The sequence below is a fragment of the Salvelinus fontinalis genome, chromosome 40 (genome assembly GCF_029448725.1).
Source record: "Salvelinus fontinalis isolate EN_2023a chromosome 40, ASM2944872v1, whole genome shotgun sequence".
NCBI classification, from domain to species: Eukaryota; Metazoa; Chordata; class Actinopteri; order Salmoniformes; family Salmonidae; genus Salvelinus; species Salvelinus fontinalis.
This window is the reverse complement of record NC_074704.1, coordinates 1143045-1163516: the sequence shown is the minus strand read 5'-3', so window position 1 is coordinate 1163516 and position 20472 is coordinate 1143045. Positions and strand designations below refer to the sequence as shown.

At 44.1% G+C, this 20472-nt stretch overlaps 1 protein-coding gene and 1 pseudogene across 1 annotated transcript; both read left to right on the top strand.

Moving 5' to 3' along the window:
* The first annotated feature begins 112 nt into the window (after positions 1–112).
* Positions 113–9575, top strand: LOC129839547 (zinc finger and SCAN domain-containing protein 2-like). Its single transcript, XM_055907068.1, has 4 exons — positions 113–823; positions 1864–1961; positions 2075–2252; positions 6217–9575. The coding sequence occupies exons 1-4, from the start codon at positions 409–411 to the stop codon at positions 6825–6827; spliced, it is 1302 nt and encodes a 433-aa protein (XP_055763043.1). The 5' UTR covers positions 113–408; the 3' UTR covers positions 6828–9575.
* A 9212-nt stretch (positions 9576–18787) lies between these two features.
* Positions 18788–19215, top strand: LOC129839563 (histone H3-like; annotated as a pseudogene).
* Positions 19216–20472: the final 1257 nt, after the last annotated feature.

Below are 20472 nucleotides of genomic sequence, written 5' to 3'. Positions count from 1 at the left end.
ATAAGAAGTGTGGTAAAACCTTAATTTGAAATGATTTGTTATAACATTGTTTGACAGAATCCTCTTTGCGTCACCCAATTCAGCCAGCAGATGGCGAAGTGAGTAATTCTTACGTGACGTATATTCTAGTGGACGGGATGCTAAGAAGAGCAACATGGCTACTTATTCATCCACCTCGATAGCTTGCTAGGCAACATAAAGCCGAAATATGGAAGCTCTTTAGACCATTCTTGTGTATATTAGTCTCAGTGTTTTAAACACAATTTTTGTTAACGTATCAACTGCTTAATTTCAACGTCATTTGCATGTTAAATGTGTTAACTTGTTAAGATTGATACTGAGCCCGGCACTAGGCTAGTCGCTAATGCTAACCAGCTAATGCTAGCTAGCTAACTAATATCCCCGACCATGAGCTCACTAAGCTACTTCTCCCCTGCTAAAGAAGATGAGGTCTGCTGGACGCAGAAAGAAGCTCTGGGGCTGAACATTGTCGTAAAAGAGGATGATATTACAGTGAAAGGAGAGGAAGAAGCTTTCCGAATGAAAAAGGAGGAAGAGGAGGCTATCACATTGAAAGAAGAGGAGGATGTTATAGTGAAAGAAGAGAATGAAACGTTAGGAGTGAAAGAGGAAGAGGGGATACAGGCTGTCACAGTAGAAGAGGAGGAGGTAGAAGCTTTCAGAATGAAAAAGGAGGAAGAGGCGGCTGTTAGAGTGAAAGACGAACCGTTTTGGGAGGAAGACGAGGCTGTCTCAAGAAAAGAAAAGGTAGAAGACGTTCTGGGAGTGAAAGAGGAGGAGACAGAAGATCTGATTAACACCAGTGAGTATTGTCTAAAAACAACTCTGCAGTTGTTGAACTAATGTGGTTTTAAAGGGGCATTCTACTGTAGTTCTACACTCGAATATGTTGTTCAGTACTGGAGGAAATGTTAAAGGGGATTGTGACTGATTGGTACATGCATTTTTTAACTTTTAAATTATTGATACTTTATTGTCCATTTACATCTAAATTAATTTTGTTTAGTCAGCGGGTAAACATCTTTCCACACTGGATGCTGTCTCCCAAGCTGGGCTTACTCTCTCAGAGGAAGAGAACATTTATCATTTTTCTGGATAGGCCAGAAAATGTGACATGTTACTCCCTATGTAAACGTGGGGTGTGAAACCTGCCAGTTGAAGTCTGCTCCGCTGAGAGAGTGGAAACAGAGAGCAGAGAAATGGGGCTTTCTGACATAATAAGGTACGGGAACTTATGAAATTCACCCAGCGCTTTGTACACCACAAATGTCACCTGGAACCAGTCCACAACTTCACGTTTAAAAGCAGAGGAGAAGTCCAAGAAACTGACGGCACATAAGAGAGAGTTGTAGCCATTGATTCTGGAAGAATATAACTTCTAAATGCCCAACGACCTTAGTTCAACGGTCATACCCCATCTGAACCCAATATATACTGAGTGTACAAAACATTATGAACACCTGCTCAACTTTCATTTCCCATCAGAACCCAACAGCCTGTTTAACTCTGAGGTGTATACTATGTAGTGGGATAGAGGAGTTAGTGAGCTCACTTTGGTCAATTCTGAATTCAACTCACTGAATTCAACTCAAGATAACTGTGGAAGGTCTCTTACCTCTTAACCATGGAAGTTTATATGGCAACAAATCCTTCATCTCTAACCTGCTCCGGGGGAGGCTAGTTGAGGACCAATCAGGGGGCAGGCTAACCCCACTTTATCCTGACTCAAGTGTTGTGTCTGAGCTGTGAGTTGAGGACCAATCAAATCGAATTTCCCTACCATCTATGATTGCAATAAAAAGTAATACGTTTACCATCTGTTTGATGTTCTCGTTCACGCAGGAGAGAGATGTGACTACCCTGGATCCTCTGGGGAGCCTCAACAACATCCTGATGGTGACGAGGCAGTGAAGATTCTCTCCAGATCAGAACACCAGATGGTACAGCTTGCTCTATCGGGGTCTAGGCTGGGTTTCTGTAAAGCACTTTATGACAACAGTGACATCAGCATCCATAATGATATGTGTCTATGTCCCCTCTTTATGGTTACCAGGACAACGCTAGCCCTTCCTCCCTCCTGGAGTCCCCGTGTCGTGCCTCTCCTGGTAGCACCTTACTGCTGGGTATGAAGAGGTTGTCTGTGCTGCTGGTGGACTGCAGGAAAACAACGGGGCTGAGTGGAACTGTGAGCGGAGGAGAAGAGAAGAAAGGATCAGATTTGACTCATCAAAGTAAGTGCTGTAGTTTAGTTGTAACAAATAAATAGATCTGCCCACTGGTATCTGTTCCCGGTAGGGCTGTCCCTGACTAATACAAATCTTGGTCGCACATTTTTTTTTTACGTGTATTTTTCCATATATAGACATCATTCTGCCTTCCTCATGTGAAATGCCAATTTATCTGACTATTTCTACTGATCTGCGTGCCAGTTATGGTTTTCATATGCACATTCACATGTAACATTTTAATTTCATTTATAATAAACGTCTTCATATCTCAAAATCATTATCATGTGGTTAATCAAAATTCACTCTAAAATGAAAATTATAAAAACCTAAAAAGTATCTTCTGTTTCCAGCTGTGTAAAAATAACCTACATAAAGCCAACAAATAAAAACATTGCAGCCTGCAGGTAGAAAATATCCTGATTTTAAAAATAAATAAAAAAATCCTATAAATCACATTGACTATGGCCTGTCTGCAACCAACTTGAAACATTGTATCAGCTATTAACATGGGTCTGGCCCGAAGCTTGTGCTAGCTAACTTAAACTTGTAAAATATTCTGGATCCTCAGTTTCCCCGCACCAGTGAGCTCAGGACCGACACAGCTGTAGGCTATTTGCGCAAGGGATAAGAAGCAGTGCTTGACTTGGGCAGGAGCTGAGGAGCGACACCTCAAATGTTCCTCAAAATAAAATATCAGAAGTATAGTGGAGCTCCTGCACCTAAATATAAACAGTACCAGCACCCAAATTTTTATTTTTTATTTTTATTTTTTATTTCACCTTTATTTAACCAGGTAGGCTAGTTGAGAACAAGTTCTCATTTGCAACTGCGACCTGGCCAAGATAAAGCATAGCAGTATGAACAGACAACAACACAGAGTTACACATGGAGTAAACAATAAACAAGTCAATAACATGGTAGAAAAAAAGAGAATCTATATACAATGTGTGCAAAAGGCATGAGGAGGTAGGCAATAAATTGAATAATTACAATTTAGCAGATTAACACTGGAGTGATAAATCATCAGATGATCATGTGCAAGTAGAGATACTGGTGTGCAAAAGAGCAGAAAAGTTAATAAATAAAAGCAGTATGGGGGGTGAGGTAGGTAAATTGGGTGGGCTATATACCGATGGACTATGTACAGCTGCAGCGATCGGTTAGCTGCTCAGATAGCAGATGTTTAAAGTTGTTGAGGGAGATAAAGGTCTCCAACTTCAGAGATTTTTGCAATTCGAGCCAGTCGCAGGCAGCAGAGAACTGGAAGGAAAGGCGGCTAAATGAGGTTTTGGCTTTAGGGATGATCAGTGAGATACACCTGCTGGAGCGCGTGCTACGGGTGGGTGTAGCCATCGTGACCAGTGAACTGAGATAAGGCGGCACTTTACCTAGCATAGCCTTGTAGATGACCTGGAACCAGTGGGTCTGACGACGAACATGTAGCGAGGGCCAGCCGACTAGGGCATACAGGTCGCAGTGGTGGGTCGTATAAGGTGCTTTAGTAACAAAACGGATGGCACTGTGATAAACTGCATCCAGTTTGCTGAGTAGAGTATTGGAAGCTATTTTGTAGATGACATCGCCGAAGTCGAGGATCGGTAGGATAGTCAGTTGTACTAGGGTAAGTTTGGCGGCGTGAGTGAAGGAGGCTTTGTTGCGAAATAGAAAGCCGACCCTAGATTTGATTTTGGATTGGAGATGCTTAATATGAGTCTGGAAGGAGAGTTTGCAGTCTAGCCAGACACCTAGGTACTTATAGATGTCCACATATTCTAGGTCGGAACCGTCCAGGGTGGTGATGCTAGTCGGGCGTGCGGGTGCAGGCAGCGAACGGTTGAAAAGCATGCATTTGGTTTTACTAGCGTTTAAGAGCAGTTGGAGGCCACGGAAGGAGTGTTGTATGGCATTGAAGCTCGTTTGGAGGTTAGATAGCACAGTGTCCAAGGAAGGGCCAGAAGTATACAGAATGGTGTCGTCTGCGTAGAGGTGGATCAGGGAATCGCCCGCAGCAAGAGCAACATTCATTGATATAAAATGAATACCGGAACCTATTTCAGTCCAAGTCAAACACTGATAAGAAGTAATCAGGTAGGCCTATTTTAGGACGTTTCCACTGGATCAGAGACATTTTTCCCTTTCACGCTGAGTGGTTCATCGAAAGGGAGAGAGAGCTGGAAAGATTTTTCATATACATTGAGGAACTATTGTCATTCTCAATGGATGTTAAAACAGACTTTGTTTGCTTGCGGTTTTAGGCGAAGAAAACATTACATTGAGAAGCTCCACAGGTCAATAGTGGGGGTGCGTTAAGCCAATCAGAAATACTGTCAAATTGGCGGGAGAGAGGTGAATTGTGCGTCTGGGCGCTGCATAGTTAATCCGACGTCTGCATTGACCATGCAGCATTTACGGTGATGCGGCCTCTGCAGAAGTCAGGGAATTCATACTTGTTGCGCTCCGTGGAGCAGTGCAGAGCTGTTGTCAAGGAAGTGAGTTTGTTTTTGTACCGGATGTACTGCTGACATCCTGTGGAAGCCATAGGAATTGCATCAGGGAGCTATTTTACAATATGACCTTTCTCTTGCATTTCTAACATGCTGACCAGACCGGACACGTCGCGTGCGCGAGCGTTGCAAAATAAATGTAGAAATCCATGTTATTCTATTGTTGCACCCACACTGCTCACGCGCGCCAACGAGCGTTTGCATTGCCAAGGGCTAAAATAGAAGTCGTTCCTATTTCTGATGCTGATCACGCTGCAAGTCCTGCCTCTCCCATCTCCTCATTGGTTTATAGAAGCAGGTACCCACGTGCCAACTCCTCATTGGTTTTACCCACGTGGGTGATTGAAAGATGAAATGTTTTGCCAGTTGTCGTGGTAATACTATGAAAGAGTAGATGCCAATCCCCATATAAGTTCAAAGATGAAAAAGCCTGGAAGGAGGAGAGATGACTAGAAACGATTCGGTTGGCCGTTTGTGTGGATTAATTGTCAGAGTAGAGGACCTTGTGCATTTCAGGTAAAATAACAACTCAATGTTTATATCCCAGGTCAAATTAGCTAGCAACAGCAAGATAGCTAAATAGGACAAATTAGCTTGCAAGCTAACTAGCTAAATCGTCATACATGTTTAATGCTTTTCGACCTGTCCCCAAATTTAATGTCATTGGTTCAGAGTTTGTTTTGATATTTTAACCTGCGTGTCGTGATCGCGTTTGGTGTAGGGGGACAAAATACATTTATGCACGATAGCGCACGCGTGCAGCCGGTTTGAGTTCCGTGTAAGAGGATGGTCTCCCCCCCCCCCCCCAAAAAAACATTTCTACAAACTTCAAAGTGTTTTCTTTCCAATGGTACCAATTATATGCATATCCTGGCTTCAGGACCTGAGCTATAGTCAGTTTACTTTGGGCACGTTATTCAGGCAGGAAGTGGAGAAAAAAGGGGGCCTACCCCTAAGGGCATGTGCGAGCACACTCGTCCGGTTCACCTAGCTGAGTTAAAAGCAAAAGAATATAAAAAATAATAAATCAATATTCTATTTAAACTTTCTGTTTATTTACCAATTTTGATGTCATAATAGTGAATTTGGATTTACTTCCAAAGTCAATAATTGAAACCAACTTAATTTAGTCTGACATCCACATTCCATCGATGCCCTGCTAACCCTATATCAGATGTGGATGTGGAGATCAATAAGGATGTTATAGAGCTAGATCAGATTTGGATAAATTCCCATACAACCCCTAAAAAGTAGATCAGATTTGGATGTCATTTTGATTAATAAGGATGTCTATCTGAAATATGAAAGTCTTGTAAAGTTCAATAGGATTTTTATTAGCCTACAGTTCTCTACAGCCACTCTGCTCTGAGGGATCTATATTAAACCTCATACAAAGACTTAATCGGAAGTTTCATCATGTGGACTTCGTACATGTCTGTCTAACTAAACACTGTCTTTGGCAGGAGAGAGACCAGACTCTCACGTTGACAGCGGTAAGAGTCCTTCAGGGGATCCAGACCCAGCGACGTCCAAACCAGCTGGACTACACCACTGCTCCCAGTGTGGAAAAAGTTTTAACCATTTAGGGAACCTGAAAACGCACGGGAGGACACATACAGGAGAGAAGCCGTACCACTGCTCCCTGTGTGGAAAGAGATTCACCCATTCAGGGAGCTTGAAAGCACATACGAAAATACACACAGGGGAGAAGCCTTATCACTGCTCTCAGTGCGGAAAGAGATTTATCCAGTTAGGGAACCTGGAATCACATGAGAGAACTCACACAGAAGTAAAGAGGCTTTTCCACTGTTCTCATTGTGAAAAGACTTTTAAGAATTTAGGGAACCTGAAAGTGCATGAGAAATGCCATACAGGGGGGAAACTTTTTCGCTGCTCCCAGTGCGGAATGATATTTACCCAGTTTAGGCACCTGACAGACCACGAGGTAACACACACAGGAAAGATGCCTTACCACTGCTCCCAGTGTGGAAAGACATATTTCACGTCACATGCACTTAGTCTTCATGAGAGAACACACACAGTGCTCCCGCCCTTGTCTCATATTTTTGACTGAAAATGTGTTTTTGTTTATGCCACATTAAATCAAATTGTAGAAAGTAAACTCAACAACAACAAAAAAATGTTACCCTCTGTTTCTTCTTTTAAAAAACATATTAAAACAATGATTTAACCTTACATTCCTATTACTACCAACTGAAATAAGAACTTCCAATAATATTTTTCCAATCAAGTTACAGAGCTCAACCAGGCGGTTGAGACGTCAAGAGGGTCATACCTACAGTGGCACATTTAGAATGGCATTTTGCATAGTATTTTTACTGATCTAGAAAATATCATATACATTACTTTAGGTATGCTTCAATGGCCTTTTTTATACATAGTTAAGCGTTGTTAAATGAGGACCTGATCTCAAACTTGGAACAACGTATGGTAATATTCAGTTACATTTGAAATGTATGTGTTTTTCCCAGGTGGTGTATACAGTAGTAGTCACACAAAATGGCTTTCTTGAATTTAAAATGATCAAGGTTCTTCCACCACGTTTCCCCCATCTTCAGACTACATTTTACGGTAATATATGACAAAGTGCAGTTTTTTAAATTACCATTACAGACTTTGTTTTATAGGCCTATAGTCTGAATATTGATTAATTGACGCCATGAGGCTGAAATGTGGATAAAACCACTTATGTTGTGTAGTAGTAGTTTTTCCTTTCTTTCTCACAGTCAGAGACTGAATTGTAGTAGGAGTAGCTGTAGTAGCAGTAACTGTGGTAGTAGCAGTAGCAGTAGCTGTAGTAGTAGTAGTAGTAGCTGTAGTAGTAGTAGCAGTAGTAGCAGTAACTGTGGTAGTAGCAGTAGCAGTACCTGTAGTAGTAGTAGTAGTAGTAGTAGTAACTGTAGCAGTAGCTGTAGTAGTAGCAGTAACTGTGGTAGCAGTAACTGTGGTAGCAGTAGTAGTGGTAGTAGCAGTTGTAGTGGTAGTAGATGCTGTAGTAGTAGTAGTAGTAGTGGTGGAAGTAGTAGTAGTGGTGGAAGTAGTAGCGGTAGTAGCAGTAGTAGTGGTAGTAGCAGTAGTAGTGGTAGTAGATGTAGTAGCAGTAGCTGTAGTAGTAGTAGTAGTAGTAGTAGTAGTGGAAGTAGTAGCGGTAGTAGTGGCAATAGTAGTGGTAGTAGTAGTAGTAGTAGTGGCAATAGTAGTGGTAGTAGATGTAGTAGCAGTAGCTGTAGTAGTAGTGGTAGTAGCTGTAGTAGTAGTAGTAGTAGCAGTGGTAGTAGCAGGTGTAGTGGTAGTAGCAGTAGTAGTGGTAGTAGTAGTAGCAGTAGTGGTAGTAGTAGTAGCAGTAGTGGTAGTAGTAGTAGTAGTAGCGGTAGTAGTAGCGGTAGTAGTAGTAGTAGTAGTAGTAGCAGTGGTAGTAGCTGTAGTAGTAGTAGTAGTAGTAGTGGAAGTAGTAGTAGTTTTTCCTTTCTTTCTCAGTCATAGACTGAATTGTACACGCCATTTTAATCGATCCGGTTTTTAGTGAAGTATGGAACGGGAGAGTCTGATAGCGGCCTGTTTGTTGTCACGGAGAGAGAGGGTTCAGTTTGTTCTCTGGTTGGAGGGAGTCAGTCTGTAAACTAGGAGTTCTGATAGCAGCCTGTTTGGTGTCACGGAGAGAGAGGGTTCAGTTTGTTCTCTGGTTGGAGGGAGTCAGTCTGTAAACTAGGAGTTCTGATAGCAGCCTGTTTGGTGTCACGGAGAGAGAGAGGGTGTTCAGTTTGTTCTCTGGTTGGAGGGAGCCAGTCTGTAAACTAGGAGTTCTGATAGCAGCCTGTTTGGTGTCACGGAGAGAGAGAGGGTGTTCAGTTTGTTCTCTGGTTGGAGGGAGTCAGTCTGTAAACTAGGAGTTCTGATAGCGGCCTGTTTGTTGTCACGGAGAGAGAGAGTGTTCAGTTTGTTCTCTGGTTGGAGGGAGTCAGTCTGTAAACTAGGAGTTCTGATAGCGGCCTGTTTGGTGTCACGGAGAGAGAGGGTTCAGTTTGTTCTCTGGTTGGAGGGAGTCAGTCTGTAAACTAGGAGTTCTGATAGCGGCCTGTTTGGTGTCACGGAGAGAGAGGGTTCAGTTTGTTCTCTGGTTGGAGGGAGCCAGTCTGTAAACTAGGAGTTCTGATAGCAGCCTGTTTGGTGTCACGGAGAGAGAGAGGGTGTTCAGTTTGTTCTCTGGTTGGAGGGAGCCAGTCTGTAAACTGGGAGTTCTTTGGGGATTTAACAAATGTCAGGCAGATCTGCTCCTGTTCTGACATGAGGGCTTCCTGGTAGCTGGTGTACAGTTACGACCGGCCTAGAATGATTCTGCTGCAGGGCTCTCTTCTGGATACTCTCCAACTGAACGGTCAGGGTTTGAGTGAGGTCAGGATGTGACCATGATATGCCAGGGTGACAGGCAGTGACAGCATACTCCAGAACTTGTCTTACAACTGGTCTCTTGAATAATGTTTACATACTGCTTTACTCATCTCATATGTATATATTCTGTATTTTATTCCACTGTATTTTAGACAATGCCACTCTGACATTACTCGTACTAATATTTATATATTTCTTAATTCCATTGTTTTTTACTGTTAGATGTGTGTATATTGTTGTGAATTATTAGATACTACTGTTTGGAGCTAGGAACACTAGCATTTCACTACACCCACAATAACATCTGCTACAAAATGTTTATGGACCAATAACATCTGCTTAAAATGTGTATGGACCAATAACATCTGCTAAAAAAATTGTATTTGACCAATAAAATGGGATTTGATACGTAGCCGATGTAGCTGCCCAGTAGGTCTGCTTTGGTTAAAGGGACCCTGGTCATGACGTCAACCTGGCTGCTCCAGGCCAGGTCCTAATAGTATATGGAGTGGATCTGACTTCTTAGGAACACAAAGCATGTTTAATATCACTGATGGAGCTAGGAACACAAAGCATGTTTAATATCACTGATGGAGCTAGGAACACAAAGCATGTTAGATATCACTGTTGAAGCTAGGAACACAAAGCATGTTAGATATCACTGTTGGAGCTAGGAACACAAGCATGTTAGATATCACTGATGGAGCTAGGAACACAAGCATGTTAGATATCACTGTTGGAGCTAGGAACACAAATCATGTTAGATATCACTGTTGGAGCTAGGAATACAAAGCATGTTATATATCACTGTTGGAGCTAGGAACACAAAGCATGTTAGATATCACTGTTGGAGCTAGGAACACAAGCATGTTAGATATCACTGATGGAGTTAGGAACACAAAGCATGTTAGATATCACTGTTGGAGCTAGGAACACAAGCATGTTAGATATCACTGTTGGAGCTTGGAATACAAACATGTTAGATATCACTGTTGGAGCTAGGAACACAAAGCATGTTAGATATGTGGTCCCGTGTAGCTCAGTTGGTAGAGCATGGCGCTTGCAACGCCAGGGTTGTGGGTTCGATTCCCACGGGGGGCCAGTATAAAAAAAAGTATGAATGTATTTACTTGTAAGTCGCTCTGGATAAGAGCGTCTGCTAAATGACTTAAATGTAAATGTAAAGATATCACTGATGGAGCTAGGAACACAAACATGATAGATATCACTGTTGGAGCTAGGAACACAATAATGATAGATATCACTGATGGAGATAGGAATACAAACATGTTAGATATCACTGTTGGAGCTAGGAACACAAAACATGTTAGATATCACTGTTGGAGCTAGGAACACAAACATGATAGATATCACTGTTGGAGCTAGGAATACAAATCATGTTAGATATCACTGTTGGAGCTAGGAATACAAACATGTTAGATATCACTGATGGAGATAGGAATACAAACATGTTAGATATCACTGTTGGAGCTAGGAACACAAAACATGTTAGATATCACTGTTGGAGCTAGGAACACAAAACATGTTAGATATCACTGATGGAGCTAGGAACACAAAACATGTTAGATATCACTGTTGGAGCTAGGAACACAAACATGATATATATCACTGTTGGAGCTAGGAACACAAAGCATGTTAGATATCACTGATGGAGCTAGGAACACAAAACATGTTAGATATCACTGTTGGAGCTAGGAACACAAACATGATAGATATCACTGTTGGAGCTAGGAATACAAACATAATAGATATCACTGATGGAGCTAGGAATACAAAACATGATAGATATCACTGTTGGAGCTAGGAACACAAAACATGTTAGATATCACTGTTGGAGTTAGGAACACAAAGCATGTTATATATCACTGATGGAGCTAGGAACACAAAGCATGTTATATATCACTGATGGAGTTAGGAACGAATAGAATAGAACCCCCGACATGTACAGGGAACAGAAAAGTCAACGCATTGGCATCTCGGCTTTGACAGCTGACGTCCATTTGGAGAGCGTAACCTGGGGAGTTTCTGACTCGTTCAGTCAGTTTCCTCTTGACAGCTAACGTCCATTTGGAGAGCGTAACCTGGGGAGTTTCTGACTCGTTCAGTCAGTTTCCTCTTGACAGCTAACGTCCATTTGGAGAGCGTAACCTGGGGAGTTTCTGACTCGTTCAGTCAGTTTCCTCTTGACAGCTAACGTCCATTTGGAGAGCGTAACCTGGGGAGTTTCTGACTCGTTCAGTCAGTTTCCTCTTGACAGCTAACGTCCATTTGGAGAGCGTAACCTGGGGAGTTTCTGACTCGTTCAGTCAGTTTCCTCTTGACAGCTAACGTCCATTTGGAGAGCGTAACCTGGGGAGTTTCTGACTCGTTCAGTCAGTTTCCTCTTGACAGCTAACGTCCATTTGGAGAGCGTAACCTGGGGAGTTTCTGACTCGTTCAGTCAGTTTCCTCTTGACAGCTAACGTCCATTTGGAGAGCGTAACCTGGGGAGTTTCTGACTCGTTCAGTCAGTTTCCTCTTGACAGCTAACGTCCATTTGGAGAGCGTAACCTGGGGAGTTTCTGACTCGTTCAGTCAGTTTCCTCTTGACAGCTAACGTCCATTTGGAGAGCGTAACCTGGGGAGTTTCTGACTCGTTCAGTCAGTTTCCTCTTGACAGCTAACGTCCATTTGGAGAGCGTAACCTGGGGAGTTTCTGACTCGTTCAGTCAGTTTCCTCTTGACAGCTAACGTCCATTTGGAGAGCGTAACCTGGGGAGTTTCTGACTCGTTCAGTCAGTTTCCTCTTGACAGCTAACGTCCATTTGGAGAGCGTAACCTGGGGAGTTTCTGACTCGTTCAGTCAGTTTCCTCTTGACAGCTAACGTCCATTTGGAGAGCGTAACCTGGGGAGTTTCTGACTCGTTCAGTCAGTTTCCTCTTGACAGCTAACGTCCATTTGGAGAGCGTAACCTGGGGAGTTTCTGACTCGTTCAGTCAGTTTCCTCTTGACAGCTAACGTCCATTTGGAGAGCGTAACCTGGGGAGTTTCTGACTCGTTCAGTCAGTTTCCTCTTGACAGCTAACGTCCATTTGGAGAGCGTAACCTGGGGAGTTTCTGACTCGTTCAGTCAGTTTCCTCTTGACAGCTAACGTCCATTTGGAGAGCGTAACCTGGGGAGTTTCTGACTCGTTCAGTCAGTTTCCTCTTGACAGCTAACGTCCATTTGGAGAGCGTAACCTGGGGAGTTTCTGACTCGTTCAGTCAGTTTCCTCTTGACATCTAACGTCCATTTGGAGAGCGTAACCTGGGGAGTTTCTGACTCGTTCAGTCAGTTTCCTCTTGACATCTAACGTCCATTTGGAGAGCGTAACCTGGGGAGTTTCTGACTCGTTCAGTCAGTTTCCTCTTGACATCTAACGTCCATTTGGAGAGCGTAACCTGGGGAGTTTCTGACTCGTTCAGTCAGTTTCCTCTTGACAGCTAACGTCCATTTGGAGAGCGTAACCTGGGGAGTTTCTGACTCGTTCAGTCAGTTTCCTCTTGACAGCTAACGTCCATTTGGAGAGCGTAACCTGGGGAGTTTCTGACTCGTTCAGTCAGTTTCCTCTTGACATCTAACGTCCATTTGGAGAGCGTAACCTGGGGAGTTTCTGACTCGTTCAGTCAGTTTCCTCTTGACAGCTAACGTCCATTTGGAGAGCGTAACCTGGGGAGTTTCTGACTCGTTCAGTCAGTTTCCTCTTGACAGCTAACGTCCATTTGGAGAGCGTAACCTGGGGAGTTTCTGACTCGTTCAGTCAGTTTCCTCTTGACAGCTAACGTCCATTTGGAGAGCGTAACCTGGGGAGTTTCTGACTCGTTCAGTCAGTTTCCTCTTGACAGCTAACGTCCATTTGGAGAGCGTAACCTGGGGAGTTTCTGACTCGTTCAGTCAGTTTCCTCTTGACAGCTAACGTCCATTTGGAGAGCGTAACCTGGGGAGTTTCTGACTCGTTCAGTCAGTTTCCTCTTGACAGCTAACGTCCATTTGGAGAGCGTAACCTGGGGAGTTTCTGACTCGTTCAGTCAGTTTCCTCTTGACATCTAACGTCCATTTGGAGAGCGTAACCTGGGGAGTTTCTGACTCGTTCAGTCAGTTTCCTCTTGACAGCTAACGTCCATTTGGAGAGCGTAACCTGGGGAGTTTCTGACTCGTTCAGTCAGTTTCCTCTTGACAGCTAACGTCCATTTGGAGAGCGTAACCTGGGGAGTTTCTGACTCGTTCAGTCAGTTTCCTCTTGACAGCTAACGTCCATTTGGAGAGCGTAACCTGGGGAGTTTCTGACTCGTTCAGTCAGTTTCCTCTTGACAGCTAACGTCCATTTGGAGAGCGTAACCTGGGGAGTTTCTGACTCGTTCAGTCAGTTTCCTCTTGACAGCTAACGTCCATTTGGAGACCGTAAACTGGGGAGTTTCTGACTCGTTCAGTCAGTTTCCTCTTGACAGCTAACGTCCATTTGGAGAGCGTAACCTGGGGAGTTTCTGACTCGTTCAGTCAGTTTCCTCTTGACAGCTAACGTCCATTTGGAGAGCGTAACCTGGGGAGTTTCTGACTCGTTCAGTCAGTTTCCTCTTGACAGCTGACGTCCATTTGGAGAGCGTAACCTGGGGAGTTTCTGACTCGTTCAGTCAGTTTCCTCTTGACAGCTGACGTCCATTTGGAGAGCGTAACCTGGGGAGTTTCTGACTCGTTCAGTCAGTTTCCTCTTGACAGCTGACGTCCATTTGGAGAGCGTAACCTGGGGAGTTTCTGACTCGTTCAGTCAGTTTCCTCTTGACAGCTAACGTCCATTTGGAGAGCGTAACCTGGGGAGTTTCTGACTCGTTCAGTCAGTTTCCTCTTGACAGCTAACGTCCATTTGGAGAGCGTAACCTGGGGAGTTTCTGACTCGTTCAGTCAGTTTCCTCTTGACAGCTAACGTCCATTTGGAGAGCGTAACCTGGGGAGTTTCTGACTCGTTCAGTCAGTTTCCTCTTGACAGCTAACGTCCATTTGGAGAGCGTAACCTGGGGAGTTTCTGACTCGTTCAGTCAGTTTCCTCTTGACAGCTAACGTCCATTTGGAGAGCGTAACCTGGGGAGTTTCTGACTCGTTCAGTCAGTTTCCTCTTGACAGCTAACGTCCATTTGGAGAGCGTAACCTGGGGAGTTTCTGACTCGTTCAGTCAGTTTCCTCTTGACAGCTAACGTCCATTTGGAGAGCGTAACCTGGGGAGTTTCTGACTCGTTCAGTCAGTTTCCTCTTGACAGCTAACGTCCATTTGGAGAGCGTAACCTGGGGAGTTTCTGACTCGTTCAGTCAGTTTCCTCTTGACAGCTAACGTCCATTTGGAGAGCGTAACCTGGGGAGTTTCTGACTCGTTCAGTCAGTTTCCTCTTGACAGCTAACGTCCATTTGGAGAGCGTAACCTGGGGAGTTTCTGACTCGTTCAGTCAGTTTCCTCTTGACAGCTAACGTCCATTTGGAGAGCGTAACCTGGGGAGTTTCTGACTCGTTCAGTCAGTTTCCTCTTGACAGCTAACGTCCATTTGGAGAGCGTAACCTGGGGAGTTTCTGACTCGTTCAGTCAGTTTCCTCTTGACAGCTAACGTCCATTTGGAGAGCGTAACCTGGGGAGTTTCTGACTCGTTCAGTCAGTTTCCTCTTGACAGCTAACGTCCATTTGGAGAGCGTAACCTGGGGAGTTTCTGACTCGTTCAGTCAGTTTCCTCTTGACAGCTAACGTCCATTTGGAGAGCGTAACCTGGGGAGTTTCTGACTCGTTCAGTCAGTTTCCTCTTGACAGCTAACGTCCATTTGGAGAGCGTAACCTGGGGAGTTTCTGACTCGTTCAGTCAGTTTCCTCTTGACAGCTAACGTCCATTTGGAGAGCGTAACCTGGGGAGTTTCTGACTCGTTCAGTCAGTTTCCTCTTGACAGCTAACGTCCATTTGGAGAGCGTAACCTGGGGAGTTTCTGACTCGTTCAGTCAGTTTCCTCTTGACATCTAACGTCCATTTGGAGAGCGTAACCTGGGGAGTTTCTGACTCGTTCAGTCAGTTTCCTCTTGACATCTAACGTCCATTTGGAGAGCGTAACCTGGGGAGTTTCTGACTCGTTCAGTCAGTTTCCTCTTGACATCTAACGTCCATTTGGAGAGCGTAACCTGGGGAGTTTCTGACTCGTTCAGTCAGTTTCCTCTTGACAGCTAACGTCCATTTGGAGAGCGTAACCTGGGGAGTTTCTGACTCGTTCAGTCAGTTTCCTCTTGACAGCTAACGTCCATTTGGAGAGCGTAACCTGGGGAGTTTCTGACTCGTTCAGTCAGTTTCCTCTTGACATCTAACGTCCATTTGGAGAGCGTAACCTGGGGAGTTTCTGACTCGTTCAGTCAGTTTCCTCTTGACAGCTAACGTCCATTTGGAGAGCGTAACCTGGGGAGTTTCTGACTCGTTCAGTCAGTTTCCTCTTGACAGCTAACGTCCATTTGGAGAGCGTAACCTGGGGAGTTTCTGACTCGTTCAGTCAGTTTCCTCTTGACAGCTAACGTCCATTTGGAGAGCGTAACCTGGGGAGTTTCTGACTCGTTCAGTCAGTTTCCTCTTGACAGCTAACGTCCATTTGGAGAGCGTAACCTGGGGAGTTTCTGACTCGTTCAGTCAGTTTCCTCTTGACAGCTAACGTCCATTTGGAGAGCGTAACCTGGGGAGTTTCTGACTCGTTCAGTCAGTTTCCTCTTGACAGCTAACGTCCATTTGGAGAGCGTAACCTGGGGAGTTTCTGACTCGTTCAGTCAGTTTCCTCTTGACATCTAACGTCCATTTGGAGAGCGTAACCTGGGGAGTTTCTGACTCGTTCAGTCAGTTTCCTCTTGACAGCTAACGTCCATTTGGAGAGCGTAACCTGGGGAGTTTCTGACTCGTTCAGTCAGTTTCCTCTTGACAGCTAACGTCCATTTGGAGAGCGTAACCTGGGGAGTTTCTGACTCGTTCAGTCAGTTTCCTCTTGACAGCTAACGTCCATTTGGAGAGCGTAACCTGGGGAGTTTCTGACTCGTTCAGTCAGTTTCCTCTTGACAGCTAACGTCCATTTGGAGAGCGTAACCTGGGGAGTTTCTGACTCGTTCAGTCAGTTTCCTCTTGACAGCTAACGTCCATTTGGAGACCGTAAACTGGGGAGTTTCTGACTCGTTCAGTCAGTTTCCTCTTGACAGCTAACGTCCATTTGGAGAGCGTAACCTGGGGAGTTTCTGACTCGTTCAGTCAGTTTCCTCTTGACAGCTAACGTCCATTTGGAGAGCGTAACCTGGGGAGTTTCTGACTCGTTCAGTCAGTTTCCTCTTGACAGCTGACGTCCATTTGGAGAGCGTAACCTGGGGAGTTTCTGACTCGTTCAGTCAGTTTCCTCTTGACAGCTGACGTCCATTTGGAGAGCGTAACCTGGGGAGTTTCTGACTCGTTCAGTCAGTTTCCTCTTGACAGCTGACGTCCATTTGGAGAGCGTAACCTGGGGAGTTTCTGACTCGTTCAGTCAGTTTCCTCTTGACAGCTAACGTCCATTTGGAGAGCGTAACCTGGGGAGTTTCTGACTCGTTCAGTCAGTTTCCTCTTGACAGCTAACGTCCATTTGGAGAGCGTAACCTGGGGAGTTTCTGACTCGTTCAGTCAGTTTCCTCTTGACAGCTAACGTCCATTTGGAGAGCGTAACCTGGGGAGTTTCTGACTCGTTCAGTCAGTTTCCTCTTGACAGCTAACGTCCATTTGGAGAGCGTAACCTGGGGAGTTTCTGACTCGTTCAGTCAGTTTCCTCTTGACAGCTAACGTCCATTTGGAGAGCGTAACCTGGGGAGTTTCTGACTCGTTCAGTCAGTTTCCTCTTGACAGCTAACGTCCATTTGGAGAGCGTAACCTGGGGAGTTTCTGACTCGTTCAGTCAGTTTCCTCTTGATTGCTCACGATAACCTCAATTATTTGTTTACCAGTGTTCTCTGATAAAAGTATTGATGTGAGTTTCTGTGCCTCTGTCTCCCCACACATTGTTAGCACCATATTAATTGCGGCCGGTAATATCAAAGTTTGCAATAGTGTGTGGTTTCATAGTCTAGTGGGCCTAGTCATTCACTGTGAGAATGATTCAGTAGTGTGTGATTTCTAGTCATTCACAGTGAGAATGATTCAGTAGTGTGTGGGTTCTAGTCATTCACAGTGAGAATGTGTGGTTTCACATTGTAGTAGGCCTAGTCATTCACAGTGAGAATGTGTGGTTTCACATTGTAATAGGCCTAGTCATTCACAGTGAGAATGTGTGGTTTCACATTGTAGTAGGCCTAGTCATTCACGGTGAGAATGTGTGGTTTCACATTGTAGTAGGCCTAGTCATTCACGGTGAGAATGATTCAATAGTCTAGTAGGGCCTAGTCATTCACGGTGAGAATGATTCAATAGTCTAGTAGGGCCTAGTCATTCACAGTGAGAATGATTCAATAGTGTGTGGTTTCATAGGGTAGTGGGCCTAGTCATTCACAGTGAGAATGATTCAGTAGTGTGTAGTTTCTAGTCATTCACAGTGAGAATGATTCAATAGTGTGTAGTTTCCAGTCATTCACAGTGAGAATGATTCAGTAGTGTGTGGTTTCTAGTCATTCACAGTGAGAATGATTCAATAGTGTGTAGTTTCCAGTCATTCACATTGAGAATGATTCAGTAGTGTGTGATTTCTAGTCATTCACAGTGAGAATGATTCAGTAGTGTGTGGTTTCTAGTCATTCACAGTGAGAATGTGTGGTTTCACATTGTAGTAGGCCTAGTCATTCACAGTGAGAATGTGTGCTTTCACATTTTAGTAGGCCTAGTCATTCACAGTGAGAATGATTCAATAGTATGTGGTTTCATAGTGTAGTAGGCCTAGTCATTCACAGTGAGAATGATTCAATAGTGTGCGGTTTCTAGTCATTCACAGTGAGAATGATTCAGTAGTGGGTAGTTTCTAGTCATTCACGGTGGGAATGATTCAAGTGCACCGGTCAGGCCTTTTCCCTTTGATCTAAGGGCTCTCTAGTTGGATCTTTTAGATTTGAATCAATTTGATTTAGATTAGGGTTAACCACATTACAATGATTTTGAGATAAAAAAAATAATAAGATATATATATATATTATTATTTTTATTTATTTTTCTCCGGATTTTGGAAATTCTCTAGCGACCCCATTTTAATATCAGGCGAATATTAGGTAACACTTCATCTTTTAAGTTCCGTTATTCAACCAAGCTTCATAGACTTACATTTTGGCGAGCACGAATGACTAGCTCACAATTTTAAACATAACTTTTCATTCATGTATTTATAAATATTTATTTGATGGTTAAAGTATTTGACCCATTGTCAAACGCACTGTTAAATGATTTAACAATTTAAAGTATTTTATGATGTGAACCTTTTGTGAACCTGTTTTTTGCCGTTGGGATTTGGGCATCAGACTCCAGAGCCCTTTATTGCAAAGTTGGGGTTTGCATTTTGGGGCGGCACGGAGAGGCCGGGCCTCCCGTCCAATGGCCTCCGCAACGGGCCAATCTGGGTGGTGCAGAAATGGTGTCCAATCAGCAGACGCCGCTGCTGGCTTTATAAACTTCACATAGGCATTTGGAGGCTATACTTCGACTGTGAAAGAAGGAAGCGCCATGGCCAGAACCAAGTAAACCGCTCGCAAATCCACCAGTGGCAAATCACCCAGGAAGCAGCTCGCCACCAAGGCTACGCGCAAGAGCGCCCCGGTCACCGGCGGCGTGAAGAAGCCTCACCGTTACAGGCCCGGCACCGTGGCTCCAGCGCCTGATGAGAGAAATTGCCCAGGACTTTAAGACTGACCTGCGCTTCCAGAGTTCTGCCGTGATAGTCCTGCAGGAGGTGAGCGAGGCCTACCTGGTCGGCCTGTTCGAGGACACCAACCTGTGCGCCATCCACGCCAAGAGAGTGACCATCATGCCCAAGGACATCCAGCTTGCCCGCCGTATTCGCGGAGAGCGCGCTTAAACTATGACCTGATCTCCAAATCCCCCAAAGGCTCTTAAGAGCCACCTCCCACATTTCCGTCAAAAAGGCACAATTGTTCCATTTCTACACGTCCCTCTACATTTCCCACCATGTATGTTGTTGACGAACACGTCGTGTTCCCTGCTCTCGAGTCACTACAGACCGTGGTTCGATTCCAGGCTGTATCACAACTGGCTGTGAATGTAAATAAGAGTTGGTTCTTAACTAGACTAGTTAAATAAAGGTCATGTAGAAATAATAGCTGCGGTTATTGCACTTTTTACTTGGCGGAATTCTAGCTTCAATATTATCTGCTAAAGAGAAGGATGTGACCACTAGAATGTGATTAGATGTATATTAGTAGGCCTATAGTAGAACAAAGGTTTTACAAAGGAGGGGAAAATACACTAGCAGTAATGAGTGATAGCAGTGATATAGGGAAAAGAGTCCCAATAATAGTGTTGGCATGGAGAAGTGTCACTATGTAGCGAAGAAAAACATTGCATGCCAACTGGCTTTGTAAGTCCCGTATTGCAGTGCTGCTGAGAGACTCATGCAGAGGGGAAAACTTTACCGTGGAGCACGGAGGTCATCTAGTGGTTGAACGCGGGTACTGCCAACGTGTGAGCACGTCATAGTGGCTCCCTGTTGGTATTTGATTTTCAGCCCAGCGTTTCCCAAACTCGGTCCTCGGGTCCCCAAGTGGTGCACGTTGAGAATCCAATTGCTCTTGGAATGTAACATACTAGAGTCTGTCAATTACTTTGTGAAAATTGCCATTCCATCATTCCTGTCGTATGTGACCGTTGAAGACGTGTCACAATCCTTGGTGGCAAAAACTCCATGTATTGATCAGATAATTACAACGTAGGAAGAGGAGGACATCTCAATAAAAGAGAAGGGGGAAGACATTTTGGGAGTGAAAGAGGAGGAGAGGAAGATTAACACCAGTGACTTGCGTCATAAAAACAGGGGCACAAACTCTGCACTTGTTGAACTAATGTGTTGTTCAGTACTGTAGGAATTTTTAAAAGGGCAATCTGTGATTGGTACATGCATTGGTACATGCATTGTTGGTAAATGTGTTTTTTAAATGCACAAAACATAAAAATACATAAGTTTATAAAAATGTTAGTCAACAACAACATCAGATAATATTACAAATCAAATAAAAAATGATATCATTGCATCGAGAAAAGTACTGGTAAGAAGTAAGAGAAAACATGAGATCTGGTTGTTTTGCAATGATTTACGACA

Coding starts and splice junctions, on each gene's coding strand:
- LOC129839547 (XM_055907068.1), top strand. CDS start 409: ATGAGCTCACTAAGCTACTTCTCCCCTGCTAAAGAAGATGAGGTCTGC. Junction 1,962..2,074: donor CCAGATCAGAACACCAGATG/GTACAGCTTGCT, acceptor TATGGTTACCAG/GACAACGCTAGCCCTTCCTC. Junction 2,253..6,216: donor ATCAGATTTGACTCATCAAA/GTAAGTGCTGTA, acceptor TGTCTTTGGCAG/GAGAGAGACCAGACTCTCAC.